This window comes from Anabrus simplex, chromosome 1 (genome assembly GCF_040414725.1).
Source record: "Anabrus simplex isolate iqAnaSimp1 chromosome 1, ASM4041472v1, whole genome shotgun sequence".
NCBI classification, from domain to species: domain Eukaryota; kingdom Metazoa; phylum Arthropoda; class Insecta; order Orthoptera; family Tettigoniidae; genus Anabrus; species Anabrus simplex.
This window is the reverse complement of record NC_090265.1, coordinates 812,050,247-812,070,266: the sequence shown is the minus strand read 5'-3', so window position 1 is coordinate 812,070,266 and position 20,020 is coordinate 812,050,247. Positions and strand designations below refer to the sequence as shown.

Below are 20,020 nucleotides of genomic sequence, written 5' to 3'. Positions count from 1 at the left end.
ACGTAAGTTAATTTTCGTATATTGTTATTGCTAAATGTGAATGTGGCATATTTTTCTTTAGTTTTTGATTGTTTCGTTAAAGTATTTGTGGGCTTGTTAGTATGTTTATTGATTAGCTTATTTATAAATTTTGTGCTGAATCTGATGTTCAAAACTATTTCACGATGTTCTTCATTATCTTTTTTCAAATTTTTCTTTGAGAGCGGGATTTTTAAAGCTCTTTCTAACATGCTATTGTAGGCAGCTTTTTTGTGAGCTTCAGGATGTATTGAATTCTGTTTAATGGTATTAGCAGTGTAAGTTGGTTTTCGGTAAATGTTAAATGCCAGATGATTATTCTTACAACGTGATAGTGGTATATCTTAAATAATTAAGCAAGTTATTGTTCTCCATTTCCATAGTGAATTTAATATTACAGAGAGGATGTTACCACCCACGTAAACTGACGCACGTACAGACGACAGGTGTCTAACAAACGGTCATCACGTCACCTCCACAGAACCATACAGGGCACTCGATGGGCTACTGTGAGTCAGATCACTGCCCAGTTGAATGCTGGGAGTCAGGAACCCATTTCTATCAGGACTCTACCGCATAGGCTTCACGAGCAAATGACCAACTCATGTCCCTTTGCCGACACCTCAACACAGAGCTCAACAACGTGCATGGGCCCACGAACATCAGTAATGGACCACGGAACAGTGGCGGCGTGTGGTATGGCCCGACGAATCCCGGTTCTAGTTGTATCGAGCTGATGGGCACATGAGACTATGGCATGTGCCCTATGAAGCTATGGATCCTGCGTGTCAACAAGTTTGTGTCCAGGCGGAAGGTGGCTCAGTTCTGGTCTGTGCAGCATTCTCATGGTCGCAATTAGGCGTCATTGTCCAGACGCAGGGAGCACTGACAGGTGCACATTATATGGACATACTTCCAGACTATCTGCATCCCTTTCTGGTCCTAGAGTACCCTGACAGAGATGCCATGTTTCAACAGGACAATGCGCCAAGACACTGCTCTGTGATGGCACACAGGTGGTTGGAGGAGCACTCCAGTGAAATTATGACCTTGGATTGTACCTCCAGATCTCTGATCTTAATCCAATCGAGTATTTATGGGATGCTGTCGATGCTGATGTACGCTCCATGAATACCACACCAACTACACAAGACCAATTGTGGGTAGCAATGCAAGATGCGAGGGTCCAGATCCCTCCACAACAATTCCAACACCTTGTAGTTGATACCTCGCCGTACTGCTGCCATTGTGAGGGCTCGCAGAGGAGTAACTCGTTATTAATTTCACATTCAGTGTCCTCCCATGACTTTTGACCACTCAATGTATAATGATTGGCTGAGCAATTTTAGATTCCTATTAACAATGTTGATACTGATGAAGAAACACCGTTCTACTTTTTCTATTAAGTGTGAATTTGTATGTCGTAGTCTTCCCCATTTGTAACAACCAGAATACATTTTTCAAGTTTCTTTTCCGTATTACACAAAATTCCCAAGATAGTCAAAGAACTTCATTTTGAGATACCATGTATTAAACAGGAATTTAAATATCTAAAAACTATTCTCATACCTTAGGATAAGTATTAAATCCTGAAGAACTGCAGGAGGAAAGTTTTCAAATTCTGGGATAACAACAACAAGTTTTTGTTTTTGGCTCAAGGAAGTCCCATCTTCATTTTCTGATTTCCTTCTCTTTTTGTGAGGAGATGATTTTGGAGACTTCAGCAGTGCCTGCTGTCTTCTATACCATGCTGACAAGACGGGAAGATTACATTGCGACTTCTTAACTTTCTCAGCAGCTTCCTCATCTGAATCCTCATCCTATGAGAAAAAGTGATTATAGCAATGAAAACAAAAACATAAACTGCACACTGAGCAGGTTTTGGATCAAGGCTCCAAAGTTAAGATTGGGAACCTCAAATTACTGGTCAGAATATACAACATGTACACAGGATCACACTAAAGAGACATCAAAATTAATAAAAGCCCAGAAAATTTTAATAAAATAACACATTTTTTTCAATAGAAAGAGAAATAAGAGTCTTTTTTACAACTTCAGCCTCAAAATTAGAACTTAGTCAGTGTTATTTAGATGCTTTCAACAACCTGCATCATAAAACTCTTGAACGTAAGAGAACAAAGGTACTGAGCAATAATCATCCGAAGTACAGCTAAAAGTATAATGTTATAAGTAGGGCCCAGATGTTTATGACTTTTTCTTTATTTTATTTCAATGGAAAACACAAATTAAGTTTGTTTTTTCTATGCTAACTAAAATGATGCAATTTTCACAAGTCATATTTTGGCCTTTTTAATATTTTTTGTTATTTTATGCTAATTTTTCATATTATGGTCATATTTTCTTAAATTTTCGTACTTTTGTCATGTTTTTATCTTTTTATTCCAACTGCGCATATCTGCTTGCAATCATCTCAAAGACAAATTTTTCACATCTCCTAATTGTTTTCTGTAATTTCTTACAATTATCTTTCACAGAAATATATATTTATGTATATATAACTGTATAGAAATGGACAGATGCGTAGAACGCGACAGATGCAAAAGGACAGTTTAGGAAGGCTATTGTCAGGTTTTGTGCCAGGGCCAGCTGCTTCTTTAAATAACTTTAGCAGGTAGAATTGTCTTCACGGGGGTACCAAAGAAAGAAGGGGTGATAGAAAGGTACAGCAGGATCAGTTACTGGACAGATTTTGCTGTATGTGTGTTTGATCGTGAATAATCTCGGTTCATTATGCCTAAAACTAGTATTTTGATATGTGAAAAATTGTAATTGTGTGAGAATTTGGAGATAACAATTTCAGTACAGATTATGATGCTCACGGGACCACGTAATTTGAACGCATAATCTGGGAAAAGGTAGATTCCGGGAACGGATAATCGAGGTTCCACTGTACTTCTGTTTTCTGCTTTATTTACTTGTCTCTGGCTTGCCTCTTTAGGCTTACGTAAAAACACCATAAGTCAACTTCTTACCTGTTTACTTAAGAATCCCTGTACCTAAATTTCTCCTCTGTTACTGTTTTCATAAATCCATAACTCATGTCATCACAATTTAGTGAGGGAGATTTCATTTTCCAATACATCCACTTGTTATTTACATATTTGTCCTATCTATCAGTTTGTCCTCAGTTATTATCCTATTTTCATTTAATGTTGACTTTCTTAACTGTATTATTTTCTACCTTTATTTCTCCATATGTAACAGAGTGCTAATCCCAAAACCTGGACTCTCTTTCCTTTGGAGAAAAATTCCAAGCTGTTCAAATATATAACTAATATTGAATTATGGAGGCAATTTCAATGACAGTGCAGACCTTAGTTTCAGGGTGATTGGTGGCTACACGGTAAGTCATATCACAAAACAGACAGCACAATCATCTAAATCTACAATTTGGTCCTATGACATACTGTCGTATCTCAATCCCTTACACGTTAAATAGAGCTGCATTTCTCAATTTTAAGTTACAGTAATTTGGTACTTTTTACATGTATATCTTCTCGTTTGACACACTTATAAGAAAGATAGAATCAATAAATTTGGTACACACATTGAAACAACCAGTCGTCATATGTTAGCCAAATTTTATGATTCCACCACCCAAGCAAGTATCCGAAAAATAAAGTAATGTGTGAGAACTGTACCCAAATTTCACCCTATTTAATGTTTCTAACTCAATCTAACCCATAAATATAGGAGATACAAGAAAATGTCATAGCACCAACCACATAGAACACTAAGAGAGGTGTCTGATGGTGGAATCTATTTGTTGATACGATGTACAGTTTAAAAGGAGTAAATCTCAAAATAGAGGTCTGCACTTATAAATGTGCCCGTGCTTATCTATATAAATAAATTTGTAGGGAGTCCGCTATCCATAATTTTGTGTGTTTTGCAAATTTTTCAGATATTTATCTAATTTAGGTCAACTCAAGACCATATCAATGATTTTTAGCTTTTGTGACTGTCTGTTCTACTATCACGGCAAAAAGGCTGGAGAGATCTCGACCAAACTTTATATATATATATATAGTATACTCATCCAGGGGAAGGTTTAGATATGCATATGATTTAAAAATCACTGAAAGAGACTGTGGATTTATACGGAAACCACAACAGTTATCTTCCATTTTCTCTATACTATTGATTTTCTGTAAAATCCACGGATTATATGTGTGAAACATCGCTTTATATTAAACAACTTTTATTATGTACATAATTTTGCTTGGTCACTGGAGACTCTTTCCCTTGAGGGAAAATTCCAAGCTGTTCAAGTGTCCACTTTTAGGCCCTGGAAAATATTGAAATATGGAGGCAATTTCAATGACAGTGCAGACGTGTAACTGCTTTCTAAACGGTAAGTCATTTCACCAAGCAGATTACTCAATCGTTGCTCAATTTGGAGAGATCTTCAACTTTGGTCCTACGCCTTATTGTTGTATCTTGATTCTTTATACTTTAGATAGCACTACATTTCTCGATTATAATCAACTCTTTCCATCTCTATAGAGAATGGCAGTTGGCAAGTAAGCCTGCCGTAATTGTAGAAATTCCCAAAATCGATTGTGAATTGCAGTAGGAAATGTGACCTGCTATTATCATCAACATTTCCCCAACATGCACCTTACATCGGAAACAACGTATGGGGTCCTCACCGTTTGTATCTCGGATAGCGCTAAGAGACATGGAATTTAATATAATCTTCCTCACTGCGTGTTCAGTGACTTAACATACAACTCCGTCAACACAGTAGAATACCATAGCAAAGCACGGGTACATTTGCTACTAATGCAATAAATCTGTTGTGGCCTGAAGGATTGAAGAGAGAAAATGTTCTAATTTTAGTCACTACTGCAGCTCCCTATATGGTGAAAGCTGGCAAAGGTCTGCAGCTTCTCTACCCTAAAATGATACATGTAACATGAAATGAGAGGGAAACACAAAATAAATATCCATCTCAACCAGCTAGGCAAGTCGGCAACAGTTGAGCACGCCCTATCGTTGGGTCACGATGTCCTGTTCGCTCCCTTTCACCACCCCATTCAACCATCCACATTGATTTTAATTTATTTCAATTTTTTAAAATCACATAGATTTTAAGTAAAACAAGGTACTTATTAAGATGTTCTTAAGAAGATAAATACTTTGTCATTTCACCTAAGTGTTGTAATACAGCTGAAGATGTTCCAAATGGAATGAAACATGTAATGAATATGACTGTTTGATTGATTGATTTGCTTAATGCAAATATAAGTATCAAAAAGGTGGAAATTTACTGTTATTGATTCATTGTAAATAGGATTTAATACGGAAAATGAAGCTGATTTCTTGCAAAGGTATACATTGCCCAAACATGCCAGTCCATTGGGACTCGCTTTAAGGAACAACAAATAAATATCCATCTCAACCAGCCAGGCAAGTCAACAATAGCTGAGCACGCCCTATCGTTGGGTCATGATGTCCTGTTCCAAGATGTTCGAGCTCTTACCCACACTAAACACTACAGGTCGGATTATACAGGAAGCTGTGGAAATATGTAAAAATCCTAACAATTTCAACAGGGACACTGGCTATCAATTAAGTAATATGTGATTACCAGCCATTAAGGATTTATGTTGGTACTTCTCTTCCCTGTCCTTTCTATATTGTTATTTTGTTTTGTATTTTTCCCAATTTGAACGTTCGTCGTCACCAGTTGGTTAATGTCAGACTGGAGTTTTAAGCTGTCGTCAGCTCCCGCTTGGAGCACTGTGCCGGCATTAAGCAAGTCACCTGGTGATGAACGAGTGTACCACTACAATTCTCCAATGGTAAAATATTCTTAAATTTAAACCTTCATTATTGTAGAAGACTTCCTCAGGAACGATCAACATTTTCTTCTGAAGATGCAGAGCAAATTTCTCTGTGAAACGCAAATAGTTTTACCATGTTTTCTTGACACGGCATAAACTCAAAAGCCCATATCATGTCTACAAGTACGGGCTGTGAAAGCATCAATGATAACAAAGTCATTCTGACGCAGTCACACATGGCCGTGTATAAGCTCCAATTCATTGTCTAAGTGTGTGACCAGAAAAATAATGTTTAACCCACTGCTCTGAAATAAAAGGCTTCTACTAACATTTGTTTTAGAAAGAGTGTGATTTACAATAATACTTTAATATTTTTATGGGCCCCGTGCAAATGTTTTCATATTTGTTGTTTGGTGTTTTTAACACTTTTCAGTGCACTATTGCTATTTTCTAAGCCCCAGCGAAATAAGTTCTCATATTTGTTCTCTTGTGTTTTTCACACCTTTTAATGCTCTCTTCTCATAGTTTTCACTGTACCCACAGATATACGATGTAGAATCAATCACTACTGATCTGTATTTAGGGCAGTCGCCCAGGTGGCTGATTCCCTATCTGTTGTTTTCCTAGCCTTTTCTTACATGATTGCAAAGAAACTGGAAATTTATTGAACATCTCCCTTGGTAAGTTATTCCAATCCCTAACTCCTCTTCCTACAAATGAATATTTGCCCCAATTTGTCCTCTTGAGTTCCAACTTAATCTTCAAATTGTGATCTTTCCTACTTTTAAAATCACCGCTCAAACTATTCGTCTTATTTCGGAAAAAAACTTATCTAGTGTTTCCATATCCCTGTTGGATAGTTTTTATTTGTGTATTCAGTAGTACGTTTTCTCGCTTAACACGTTCTTTATCCTTGTCCCCTGCAGAAATGTCTTAACAAGGTTTTACTGTAATGTTAAACAGTGGCAAGATTTTGAAGATTTTGAAAAGCTACCAAAAATATTTAAGTCATATTTATTGTCACATGCTCATATTTTTTAGGTGATAAATGCTTGAATATTTCTAAAATTTTTAGGTCATAAATATCCGGGCCCTAGTTATAAGATTTCCTACAGACTATGTATGTATACAAATTTAAATGACATACACAATCAAAATCTTGAGGGCTATTCTGCAGTGGTCCACTCCACTCATTCCTGCCAGATGTTTCGACTACGGCTACAGTAGTCATCTTCTGTAGCGTCGCCTAAGTACCCTCTCCTGTATCCCGCTGGCGACTGCGACGGTTGCTAGGGAGGATCTGAGCATGCAGCCTCCAATTGGTTCGCGCCTTGTAGTCTGTCATCTGACTAAATATACGAGCGCACGACTTCCGATTGGGTCGTGACGAGCAGTCTGTCGTTTGATTGGATCTCAGAGTTCACGACCTGAGATGGGTTGCACCGAGCAGTCGGTCCTTTGGTTGGTTGACTGTGATGTCCCTGATCTCAGTTGGCTTCGGCTGTAAGTTATATAAGGGGGTGTACCAGGCCTTGCTGAGCTTCAGTCCTTCCTCCTTTATATTTAAGTTATCCAGATGTTTGTGTATTTCAATAGCTTCCCTGTAGAGACAGTCGTGGAAGTGCAATATTGTGGCCAGTATTTCAGTATCCCCGTAATGGATCTCATGCTTTCCGTTAAGCAGTGCCTGCTCCACTACTACTCACTTGTCGTACTGCCCCATGGGACAGTTCCTTTTGTGCTCCTTCAGGCGTCTTGCCAGTCGTGCCAATATAAACAGCTCCACAGCTGCACAGAATCCTACAGACTCCAGTAGATGTTAGAGGGTCACATGGATCTTTGGCAGAACATAACATATTTCATAGCTGTCAGGTCAGCTGAAAACTGATCTTAACATCATAACGTTTAAGGAGCCTTCCAATACGATCCGTGACGTCCCGAATATACAGCAAAAAAAAAAAAGCGATACCTTTCTTCCTGGGTAGTCCTCGTTTATTGCCAGAAGCTGGCACAAAAGGAGTTGTCGCTTGAGGCAATACGATAAGTCAGCAGTAGCAGAACAGGCACTGCTTAATGGAAAGCATAAGATCCGTTATGAGGATACTTGAGATACTGGCCAAAACATCCCACTTCCACACCTGCCTCTATAGGGAAGCTACTGCAATACACAGACATCCAGATAACTTTAACAGAAAGGAGGAAGGACTGAAGCTCAGCAAGGCTTAGTACCTGCTCTTATATAACTTACGGCTGAAGCCAACTAAGATCAGGGACATCACAGTCAACCGACCAGAGGAACGACTGCTCGGCGCAACCCAATCAGAGGCTGCGTGCTCAGATATAAATACAGCTGCCTCCCCAGCAACCATCGCAGTCGCCAGAGGAATACAGGAGAGAGTACTTAGACAACGCCACAGAACATGACTACCGCAGCAGTAGTCGAAACGTCTGGCAGGAATGAGAGGAGTGGACCACTGCAGAATAGCCGGAAGATTTTGATTATATTGACTCTGGCCATGAAAGCCTTCATATAGTCCTGACGCTCAACGTATACCCAAGCGGTATCTTCTGATCTCAAAACTTGGCCCACCCTGGTAATAAAGAGGGTTGACAGTCTGCCCGCCGTAGTGATAATGAGGGTTGACAGTCGGCTCCTTTCCTCTGGACACAAGAGGTGTGTGTTGTTTAAAAGGCAAGTGAGCTCTGTCAAAAGCAAGGTTGTCATATTTTGCTTCGATTATTTAAACATGTTAACATTTAATTTATTCTAAAGTCAAAATATAAATATAAAAACTTGATAATGAACCACAGCACAAACCAATATCGCAGAATAATTTGTTTCGTGCTTAACCCATGCGGTGGTCGCAGATGTTGAAAGAAAGAAAGAAAGAAAGAAAGAAAGAAAGAAAGAAAGAAAGAAAGAAAGAAAGAAAGAAAGAAACAGGAAGAAGGCATTGGCAAATAAACTCGACAAAGACTAAACGTAAATTGATACCAAAGTAGGCCCATTAAAATATTAATTTTATGCTGCTAATGTCAGTGTCTCGCTTTCAGTAAAGAAATGAAAAGTGCAACAATTTTTACAATTTGTTTTATGTCGCACCGACACAGATTGGTGTTATGGCGACTATGGGCTAGGAAAGGTCTAGGAGTGGGAAGGAAGTGCCCATGGCCTTAATTAAGGTACTTCCCCAGCATTTGCCTGGTGTGAAAATGGGAAACCAAGGTGAACCATCTTCAGAGCTCCCGACAGTGGAGCTTGAACCCATTATCTCCCTGATGCAAGCTCACAGCTACGCACCTCTAACCGCACGGCCAACTCGCCTGGCAAAGGAAAAGTAAAATCACGAACTAGGGACTGGGATGATAATAATAATAATAATAATAATAATAATAATAATAATAATAATAATAATAATAATAATAATAATTGTCCGCCTCTGTGGCGTAGTTGTTTAGTATGATTAGCTGCCACCCCCGGAGGCCCGGGTTCGATTCGCGGCTCTGCCACGAAATTTGAAAAGTGGTACGAGGGCTGAAACGGGGTCCACTCAGCCTCGGGAGGTCAACTGAGTAGAGGTGGGTTCGATTCCCACTTCAGCCATCCTGGAAGTGGTTTTCCGTGTTTTCCCTCTTCTCCTTCAGGCAAATGTCGGGATGGTACCTAACTTAAGGCCGCAGCCACTTCCTTCCCTCTTCCTTGCCTATCCCTTCCAATCTTCCCATCCCCCACCAAGGCCCCTGTTCAGCATAGCAGGTGAGACCGCCTGGGTGAGGTACTGGTCATTCTCCCCGGTAGTATCCCCTGACCAAATGTCTCACGCTCCAGGACACTGCCCTTGAGGCGGTAGAGGTAGGATCCCTCTGAGTCAGAGGGAAAAACCAACCTTGGAGGGTAAGCAGATTAATAATAACAATAATAATAATAATAATAAATATCGGAGTATGTAGTTCGGACAAAAAATAGCCAGCAAACTTAGCTACTTTTAAAACAAATGCAGTATTTACCTTACCTCTATTAGTCGTCCTCGTCATTGTCTGCTAGGTGAATTACAAATCTATCTTGGTTGCTATCTGTGTCGTGTTTCATGTATTTCTCTTCTGTCTTAATGGTGCTTCAAACACAAGCAGACCGGGCGAGTTGGCCGAGCGCGTAGAGGCGCACGGCTGTGAGCTTGCATCCGGGAGATAGTAGGTTCGAATCCCACTATCGGCAGCCCTGAAGATGGTTTTCCGTGGTTTCCCATTTTCACACCAGGCAAATGCTGGGGCTGTACCTTAATTAAGGCCACGGCCGCTTCCTTCCAACTCCTAGGCCTTTCCTATCCCATCGTCGCCATAAGACCTATCTGTGTCGGTGCGACGTAAAGCCCCTAGCAAAAAAAAAACACACAAGCAGACCACCTCTCAGGACCGATCGTTCCAGCTCCTTCACGAAGAAGTTGACACACACTAGCACTCAAAGTTGGCGTAACATTATTTTTCCTAACATATGTCTTCAGCTGAAACCAGATCATTTCTATGGGGTTTAAAATACAGTGATATGGAGGGAGTCGCAAAACTTCGTGTCCACGTGAGGCTGCGATCTCCTCTACAGCATACCTTTTACTGATATTGGCTGAATTGATTTCCTGCAACATAACTGCCTTGATGGGTACAGGTTTTGGCACGGGAATGTTATTGTACTCCATAAACTTAATAATGTCGTTAATATTAGTGTTCATGGAAGGAAACCTAATCAGCTGCCGCGAATGATAGCTTGCGTTGTCCATCACGATTAACACATTTTCGGTCACGTGGTAGGTTCTCTAGAAGATGGACCTAAACCAGTTTTCGAAAACTTGAGCTGTCATTTCGTCATGGCTATCAGCTTTGCAGTCTCCAATGTTTTTAGCCGATAAATAAAGGCAATTCTCAACCCAGCCCTCACTGCCTCCAGCATGCAATACCATAATACGCTTGCCCCGTGATGTTGGTGCTTTCAGTATGCAATTACAAGTTCCATCATCCCACCCTTTCTTCACAATGTCATGAGTATCGTACCAAGTTTCATCTAGATAGACAACTCTGCATCCCTCGGAACGCAACTTCCGGAGACGCTCTATGAATTTATATCGCCAAGCTACTATTCTAACAGATTCCATTACAATCTGTTTTTTCTTCAGAATACGGAAACAAAACCCAAGTTTTTTCAACAGCTGTCGTAGAGTAGTTTTTTCATAAGGAAAGCCACACACATTTTTCAAATGTTTTAACAGTTCCTGTACGGTTGGTGACTTACCTTTAGTAAAGAATGCATATACCTCGCGTCTCACCAAGTCACAGCAAAAATCATCAATTTTATTAAAGATAACCCTATTATTACCACACTTTTTTCGGAGTTGTAGGTCCCTTCTTTACCATTTTACTTACAGTTTTCCTGTTAAGTTTCAACATTTTAGCTGTCTCAGAAATATAACCCTTGCGAACGTTGTTCTTCATAACATATTCGTATGCGTTACATACCAGCCGTTGACTTTGCTTACTTAAAGTTTTAGTCGCCTTTCTTTTCTCCGCGGAACGACTACTACCCGGCTGAGTATCACTCGCGGGCGCGGAACCACTGCTGCTCGGCTGAATATCAATCGTGGGCACGGAACCACTGCTACCCGGCTGAGCATCACTCGCGGACACGGAACCACTGCTGCTCAGCTGAATATCACTCGCGGGCGCGGAACCACTGCTACCCGGCTGAGTATCACTCGCGGACACGGAACCAGTACTACTCGGTCGAATATCAATGTTACCGGTGCTCGGTTGAGGATCGTTTGCCTGCACTGGCAGATTTAATTCAGGATTTTCTGATGCAATAATTTCCAGGTGTGATTCCCACGGCCTCCACATTACTGCGTGAAGCGAAGTGAAAAACAACACACTTCACAAATATTAATTAACAAAGCAAAGAAATAATCCAAAACTTTCAAACAGCAAACAAAGCAAGTGTGAATTGTCTGAGCTGAAAAGAGAGACTGACGTCTATTTAACAAGAGGTGCATTGGCAACAGAGCTGTGAGGATTTCTGAAGGGGAATGCGAACTTCCGTTTTAAAGCCCACTGCCGTCATAAATCACCGCCTGCTAGGCCCGTAAGTGGCCAGGGTGGTCAAACATTCGCCGAACTCTTTGAATGCCGCTGGGTACGGGTTGAGCGTCAGGACTATACTTTAAATGACACGTTAAGGAATCAAAAATAATTTAGTCTGGCCAGGACATTCTGCTATGGTAATCAAGTAGACCATACAACCAGCAACTCAACACCGAGTATTGGGGAGTGGTAAATAATCTGACTTCCTAAAAGTGCCAACAGCTTCGGATGGATGAGCTCCTTTAGGTGGGGTGACAGCCCGTCCAGTGGAGGAAATACAAAATAAATAAATTTGTTCAACTGGTCATATGTTGATGAAGGGATACTTATTTCTTTATGTTCTAAAGAAATCTTTGTACTACCAGTGTTCGCTCAAATGAAATTATTTTACATTGTGCCTTATGGAGCCACAGACAGGGATTACAAATTTTTTCCCTTCAACTAGTATTTGTTGTATCAACATCTGACTGTATAGTGACATTTCACAGTGATCACTAACTAGAGACAAGTGTTCTTACCTCACTAACTATAGCATTCATGAACTGTGCAGCCATCTGTGCGACAGCAGAGCGAACCGTACTGCACTTCTCAGACTGTAACACTGCAACATGAGGTGTGATATTCTTGTGGAGATCACTGACCAAGGAAGAAAATAAAGCACCATGGTCAGGCATATTAATACCTGAAGGGATAACAAAACAAGAGAGTTAGTTTAAGCTTCCTTTTTAAACTCGCATAGTGTACAGAACAATAAAATCAGCTAGAAGACATACCTGTAAGTAAAGCTGCAGTGGGTACAGTGCAATTATTATTTTGTACGTTGGCTTCTGGATTGTATGAAGTGTTGACATATTGGATTAAATTATGCAATATTTCTGAAAATGTGCTGTGCTGAAGACTCTGTGAAAATAGAACAATTTTCAAATATGAACCTTTGTCCTTATCAAAAATATGCAAGTAAAATTTTGAAATACACTCATATTCATAAAAAAACAGAACACTTTGAAAGACTACAGATAGGAAGTTCATAGTCACAGGACATGTTCATTAGTATGTTCTGCAGAAACGATTAGCATTTTAGTCACCTAAATTCAGCATGTGTCCTGTTGCTTAGTAGACACTGGGTTCTCCATGGGCACAGATAACATGTTCCATGCGTGAGGCACGAATGGTGTCCTGGGGTACCGCCATCCATGCTGCATTCACCTGGTTTATCTTTGGTGGTTGGCACTGGATCACAGCGCCGCACCCGTCATTTCACCATATCCCACATATTTTCGACTGGCGACAAGTCCGGTGATCGGGAATAAGTCTGACATCCTGTGACAACAAGAAGGCATGTGTTCTTGCAGCAACATGTGGTTGCGAACTGTCCTGCTGAAATATGGCATCTGGGGTGTCATGCAGAAAGGGTATGCCTACGGATTGCAGGATGTCATTCACATAGGTCTAACAGGTCACAGTGTCCTGACACACTCCAACTGTGATTTGTGGTTGTACCCAACAGCACCCCACACCATAAGTTAGTGCTGTATGTCTTGTGCGAATGCAGTCAGTGTAATGGCTCTCCCCCTGTCTGCAGCGAACCAAAATGTGGCCATCATTTTCAAACAAACAGAACCTGGATTCATCCTAAAACACTATCTGCTACCATTCCTGTCCCCAGTGACGTCGTTTCATACACCACTGCAGTCTAGCATGCTTATGCACATTAGTCAAAGGTAGGCGGAGAAGTGGATGACACGCCGTTAACCCAGACATAATAAACAGCGATGCACTGACACTCCTAATAGTGTACTTTGTGTTACACTGCTGCACCAGAGCCAAGGAGGACACAGATCTGTCCTGGAATGCCATTTTGATGAGCTGTCGATCTTCTCGGCAGGGGTGTGAATCTGAGTGGTGCTATCAGACCCATCTCATCGTGTTCTACTACCTTGTGTGAATCATTCTGTACACACCCGTTGCACTGCCAACACATTTTGTCCCACACGAGCAGCAATTTCCCGGATGGATGCATTACGTTCTCTCATGCCAATAACGCCCTCTTTCAAACTCACTCATCTGACGGTACGCTTCTCGCATACATCTGCAAGGCAGCCTGCATGTCTGCTCAAGTCACACTGATCCATCACCTTCGGTTTATAGCGACAACGAGAGCCGTAGGCACATTTTACCAATTGGTGGTGGTGCACCGAGATATCAAAGTGGACCTTGAACCTGAGGACCGACATGGTTCAAATGTTAATATTTTCTTCAGAACATACTAATGGACATGTCCTGTGAATATGAACTTCCTATATCTAGTCTTTCAAGGTATTCTGGTTGTTATGAACAAGAGTGTATATCACACGGGAATGTATAAAAAGGTAAAAAATATAGCCACATACATCAAAGACAGGTAGTTTGGAGGAAATACATTCCTTTTCTCCTCACTAGCTTTCTATCTATGATGTAAATTTTAAAAATGTTATTCTCACCTACATTCAATAAAAGAAATGAAAAGGAACTAACAAGTGACAAATCATGTCTTACAGAAAAGTAGAAATATGAAACAGAATAAACACAATGCAGACAGAGGGAGGAACAGCAATGCAAGACAAGGACAAACATGAAAACACCAAAGAACAAGAAAATCCCAACATTTTCACACACTGTCATGGGCAACAGCCCTAAATGCAGATCAGTGATGACTGATTGACTGAGTGTGTATCAAGGGTCTTAGAACAGCAGAACCATTTAAAAATGCTCTTCTGCTAATCAGATTCTGACACGGCCAACTTAAAATTTCTGAAAGTTAAAGAACAGTTTGAAAATCCATCTACTAAGCTTTACCTTTTGTTTCTCAGCTCTGTTCTTCCACTTTTCAACTCCTTAAACGGTATTCTTCCAACAAGAGACACCACTTATTCATAAACTTCATTTAAAGTTAAATCATTTTTTTTCAGTGACCTTATTGCTCGCTTTGTGAGAGCACCCTCGGTTCCCCAAATTCCATAGTAATTTGCTTGATGTGAAATTCAGTTCTGCTATGTTACAAAAAAGTGACAGTGAGTCATTGGGGCAAGCACAAGGGCTTATACAGGGCAGTTTCTCTAGAGGAAACTATACCTCAAAAAGTTTTCTTCCGATGTCAGACTGTTCTATACAAAAACATGTGACTACACTGTCAACAAATGGCCAATTTTATCAATAAAATTGTAGGGTGTCCGCTGTCTGTAATTACATTTATTTAGCCTTATTTTGATACATTTATCCTTTTTAGGTCAACTCAAGACCGTATCAGTGGGTTTTAGATTTTGTGTCTGTTTGTTTGTTCATTCCACCATCACAGAGAAACGGCTGCATAGATCTGAACTAAACTTTGTATTTAGAGTCAACTCATTCAGGAGCAGGTTTCAATATACATAACAGGAGAAAATAACAGGATGCATAATATTTCTCTCAGTTTGAAAATTAACCCCACTTAATGAAAGTGAACACCGAGGAAACACGAGGCAGAACTTTTCCTTTTGGTGTTTGCCTGCCTGCCCGTCTATCTATCTGTTTGTATATGATTCCTAAAAGTGGAAAACTGCTGGACTTATTTCAACCGAATTATTTATTTGAATCTGCTCACTCAGTGCATATGATATCATGGCAATCACTCGGAGTTGGTCTTTATAGGAAGACTAGCTCATGTACCCGTGCTTCGCTACGGAATTCTACATTGTATACAGAATTCTAGGTTAGGTAGTGTACACATTGTGAGCAAGATTGTATTACCTAAATTGCAGAGCTCTTAACGTTACCCTAGAAACGCGACGGGGAAGTCACCAAATGTCTTTTCTTATTTGAAGACTGGGTTAGAGAATTTTCATTGTAATAGTAGGTCCACTTGCCTACCATCAGTCACAATCAGGTTGGGGAGTTTTCATTATCATGGCAGACACTCACTCACCACCTGCCTGTTTACATCCTCAGAAAAACTGTCTTAGTGGTTTTCCAAACTGAAATGAACACAGGTCATTACAATGACATCAGTAGGAATGGCGCGATTAAAAGCAATGCTTCAATACGAAATACTCGATGAAATGACAAACCACACATTTTCTCACTTTTACCGAACAGTACTATGCTGATGATATAGGTGTTGGTTCCCATAGGGAACCTGAAATATTTGTCCCAAATGAGTAAATTTATACTACCAATATATTGGTCCATTAACCATGAATGAGTTAGCTGGAAAATGTATAATGTCCAATAACGGACCAATTATATTGGTATCAGTACTACGCTGCCGAATAGTCCAAAGTTTCAGAGCTGGAATGGCCAAGCTGCAGAGAGCCATGATCCGTGAACACTCTTCGTTTTTTTTCCGCAGGGAGGGGGTGTTCGAATAGTGGAGAGTCCCAGGGCAAAAACTATGCCTTTTTACTAATCTTGTTTCCTGGGAGTACCCAATGACAAACCATTATTCTCGTCATTATTCCGTATTGAAAAATAGCTAATCGTAAAGTTTACACAAGGAGTAATTTTAATACCACCTATTCAATACAATTTATTCCACTATTGTGTGGTCAAATACACATAGAAATTACCAGAATATTAAAGGTACATGTTTCGCCCACTATTTATTGGGCATCATCAGCCTCGTTCAATCTTAAAACACACACTGGTCTGAGGAGTCTTAACAATTTACATAAAATGTATTGATGAACACTTACAGGTGTTGATACTGTGGTTGCATAATGATTACAGCACAAAAAATATTAAATAAAATAGAACATATAGCCTACTAAAATCACTTTGAAAAATTAAAACGTTCATCTAAAACTAATTGTCACACATTGTTTTTTAAAAATAATCCATGTCTGACACTGAAATGGATCTTGAACAATATATATCACTCTTGGAAAACAGAATATCAAAACCAAGGCTTCACAGGGTAGAACAATACAGTTAAAAAATATAGTATTTGATGTGGCTGAGTCTAACATAAACGATCGGAAATTGTATTCTCTATAACTTTTGTTATGTAGTCCTTTTCGATAGGACCAATAACAAAGGCACTTAAAAATTAAAATTTTAGGCGCCTTCCCTTAAACAAAAATTTCATCCGGGATGAATAAAATTGTTTATAGCTTAGACTGTAGTTCTTATTCCCCGACTCTATATACCAATTTTCATTAAATTCTGTTAACCCATTTTCTCGTAGCTCGGCGTTGATGTGGACTTAGCAACAAAAATCCAAATTCATGAATATCTGTGTTATCATAGCAAGTATGGTAAAAATGTATAAGACAGAAATGATCGGAAATTTAATTATATATAACTTTAGTTATGTAGTATTTATCGATAGGACCACTAATAATATAAATATTTGAGAATTAAATTTCAGGCCTTCCCCTAAACTACCATTTCACTCAGCGTGAATAGAATGATTTATAGCCTAGATTGTAGTGGATCATCCTCCGACTTCACATAACGATTTTCATTAAATTCTCTTTAGCCGTTTTCTGGTGATGTGTGTACATACGTACATACAGACAGACCTTATGGAAAAGTAAAAAAAAATGCAAGTTGTTACTGTGGACATGACCGATACAGAAATACCATTCTTTTCAAATTCTAAGCAATGTACAGACAAAACTCTTATTTTTTTAAATATATATATAGATCATTCTCAGATATTTTCGTTAACATTAGGTCTATCAAAAGACTGTAGGTATATAACAAACATTTGAGAATATGTTATATCCATTCCGTTATGCCATGTATGTATTTATCGTACGACGGATAAACGCAGGTTATGAAAAATTAGATTTTCAGTCTAAGTCCCGTGGGACATGTTATGCATGTCACTTCAAGGTGGATAATGGGAAATACTAAAGAGCCACTTTACTCCTTTCGATAGGGCAGATATTAATGGTGGTATCGCCATCAGAGCACCACGCCAGTGGTCAGAGATACAATATGCAATCTGAGAACCATGGAGAATTTCACACAACTTCGGACCAGGAACTGTACCGTACAATAAATTCAGAAATCGTCCTCACTCTCTCTTGACTTAGTTCAGCTTCATTATATCTTACCTTACTGTCATGCGCTGTAGTAGGAAAATATAATTTTAACATGTCGCATTAAACATGTGAATAGAGCCATGTTACTTAGCATGAATTCCTGAAGGAAACTTAATCCACTGCAAATTCCCGTGTGAAGAATGGGTACAAATGCTAGTAAGGGATAAGTTTCTCAAGCATGCTGAAGTTGCTGATGTTTTCCAGAGGAAATCCAAGAGCTTTTTATCTACAGAATTCATGATTGGCCAGCTTCTAAAATTATGTTATCAGATGAAATTGAATCTTTGGAAACAGTTTACATCATTTCCAATTTGATGGATTCCCTTTTGACAAGGATTAAAGAGCTGAAAGAATTTGGTTGATACTGAAAGAGTTAGGTTGATACTTCAGGAATAAGGAAGTACCCTTCTCTGAATAAATAAATAGCCAGAGGCGCCAACATTTGAAGTGGATTATCAGTAATCGCCCTCCACCCCCGAAAAAAATGTTGAGTCAAGCCCAAAACATGCTTCTTCCTTCTCAGTAATGACACCTCTTTTCCCCTTCCTTCTAGCAATCTATTTGAATGTATACCATATTACATAATATCATTTGCACACAACCTGTTAGTTCTGTGATAAAACATTCCTTGTAGCTTGTTTCTCACGCAGCAGCTGCTTTTCAGTGTAGTTTTTCTTGAAGCATCCTTCCCACTGTGATGACATTTTCATTTTCTGAACCATAAGCGATTCCAGTGCAGATGTGCTTAATATAGGCCTTGCTTCTTTCTCAATCTTTCTGTCACCTGTCATGCATACTTAACACAGCAAATTACAACATTACTGAAGGATTTATAATGGAAAAGAGCAGCGCCTGAGCTCCCTCATTCACAATGAATTTTATAAGTGTCATTGCCAACTCACAAGCACTGAAACGATGACGATTTAGGAGAAAGGCTCGAAAGGATTGAACATTTTTCCTTCTTTTCTTTTTTTCGTGATAATGACAGCTTTTCCGTAATAATTTCCCCTTTGACCGTAATTCCGTAATTGTGAGGTGATATCCGTAAATAGCTATTCTTCTAGTACCCCATAAATATTCTCCAATGAAAAGAGTTTAAAGTTTGATGAGGAAGAATAAGGCTGAATTCTGCGCTACATGAACACACAACTCTTAAGTGTTCTGTTAGAGCAGAGGATGCACATGATTTCGAAATAAGAAGCATGTCACCAGTGTGCTTTTACTAAACAGGAACTACAGGCTGCTTAGGGGGCAACTACAGTACTCAATTTAAAAAAAAAAAAAGATCCTTCAACCTCCACTCAGATATGTATTGCAGATTATCTGTTACTCTAGCAGGTACAATGTGTATATGCCAGTTTGTTAATATGTTACATCTGGTTGAATTGTATGTTATTCGTTGATTTTTTAATGATGCCTAATTTAATGAGGTCTCAAAAAAAACTGCCCCCCGCCCGTCCGTGCATGTCGGCCACATTATTAACCCTCCATTACTAACATCCGGTCTCGTATAACTTTAGTGCGCATGCTTCGCTCACGTTTTGCTTATTGGTACCTTCAAATCGGTCAGTTTACTTATTGTTGCGTGAATGTTAAGTGCCTGGCTCAAGTTCTTAGCAAGATTTCCTTTATTTTAGTCTCTCAAACCGAAGTTAGTACTCGTGCTACTTTCTGCTGGAAAGGAAAAGATATGAATTACGAACGTGAACAAGAGTACGTGCTGAAATTACTATTGGAATCTGAAGAGAATGATGCGGCTGCAGAAGATTTTGAAGATTTTGTGGAAGAAGATCACTTTGAATGCCGTGAAGAAGATTCAGAGTCAGAACAGTACGTGGAGAAGATACAGGAAGAGCAAGATATTGATAATGGGACTTCTGCACAACAAAAACGACAACGGAATGTTCCGCACTTCATTGGAAAAGACGGTTTCACGAAATGGAAAATGAATATTCCTCCTCAAAATGTGAGAACTCTCTCAGTAAATCTCATAACTCATTTGCCTCG

At 39.5% G+C, this 20,020-nt stretch overlaps 1 protein-coding gene across 1 annotated transcript in view; it reads right to left on the bottom strand.

The window, feature by feature from the left end:
* Orc3 (origin recognition complex subunit 3) overlaps positions 1 to 20,020 on the bottom strand; it is a 105,541-nt gene that overhangs the window by 81,693 nt on the left and 3,828 nt on the right. The window contains exons 3-5 of the mRNA XM_067146956.2: positions 12,725 to 12,851; positions 12,470 to 12,633; positions 1,588 to 1,838 (exon numbers count right to left, since the gene is read on the bottom strand). Coding sequence (XP_067003057.2) covers positions 1,588 to 1,838; positions 12,470 to 12,633; positions 12,725 to 12,851 — 542 coding nt within the window. The remainder of the gene's footprint in view (positions 1 to 1,587; positions 1,839 to 12,469; positions 12,634 to 12,724; positions 12,852 to 20,020) is intronic.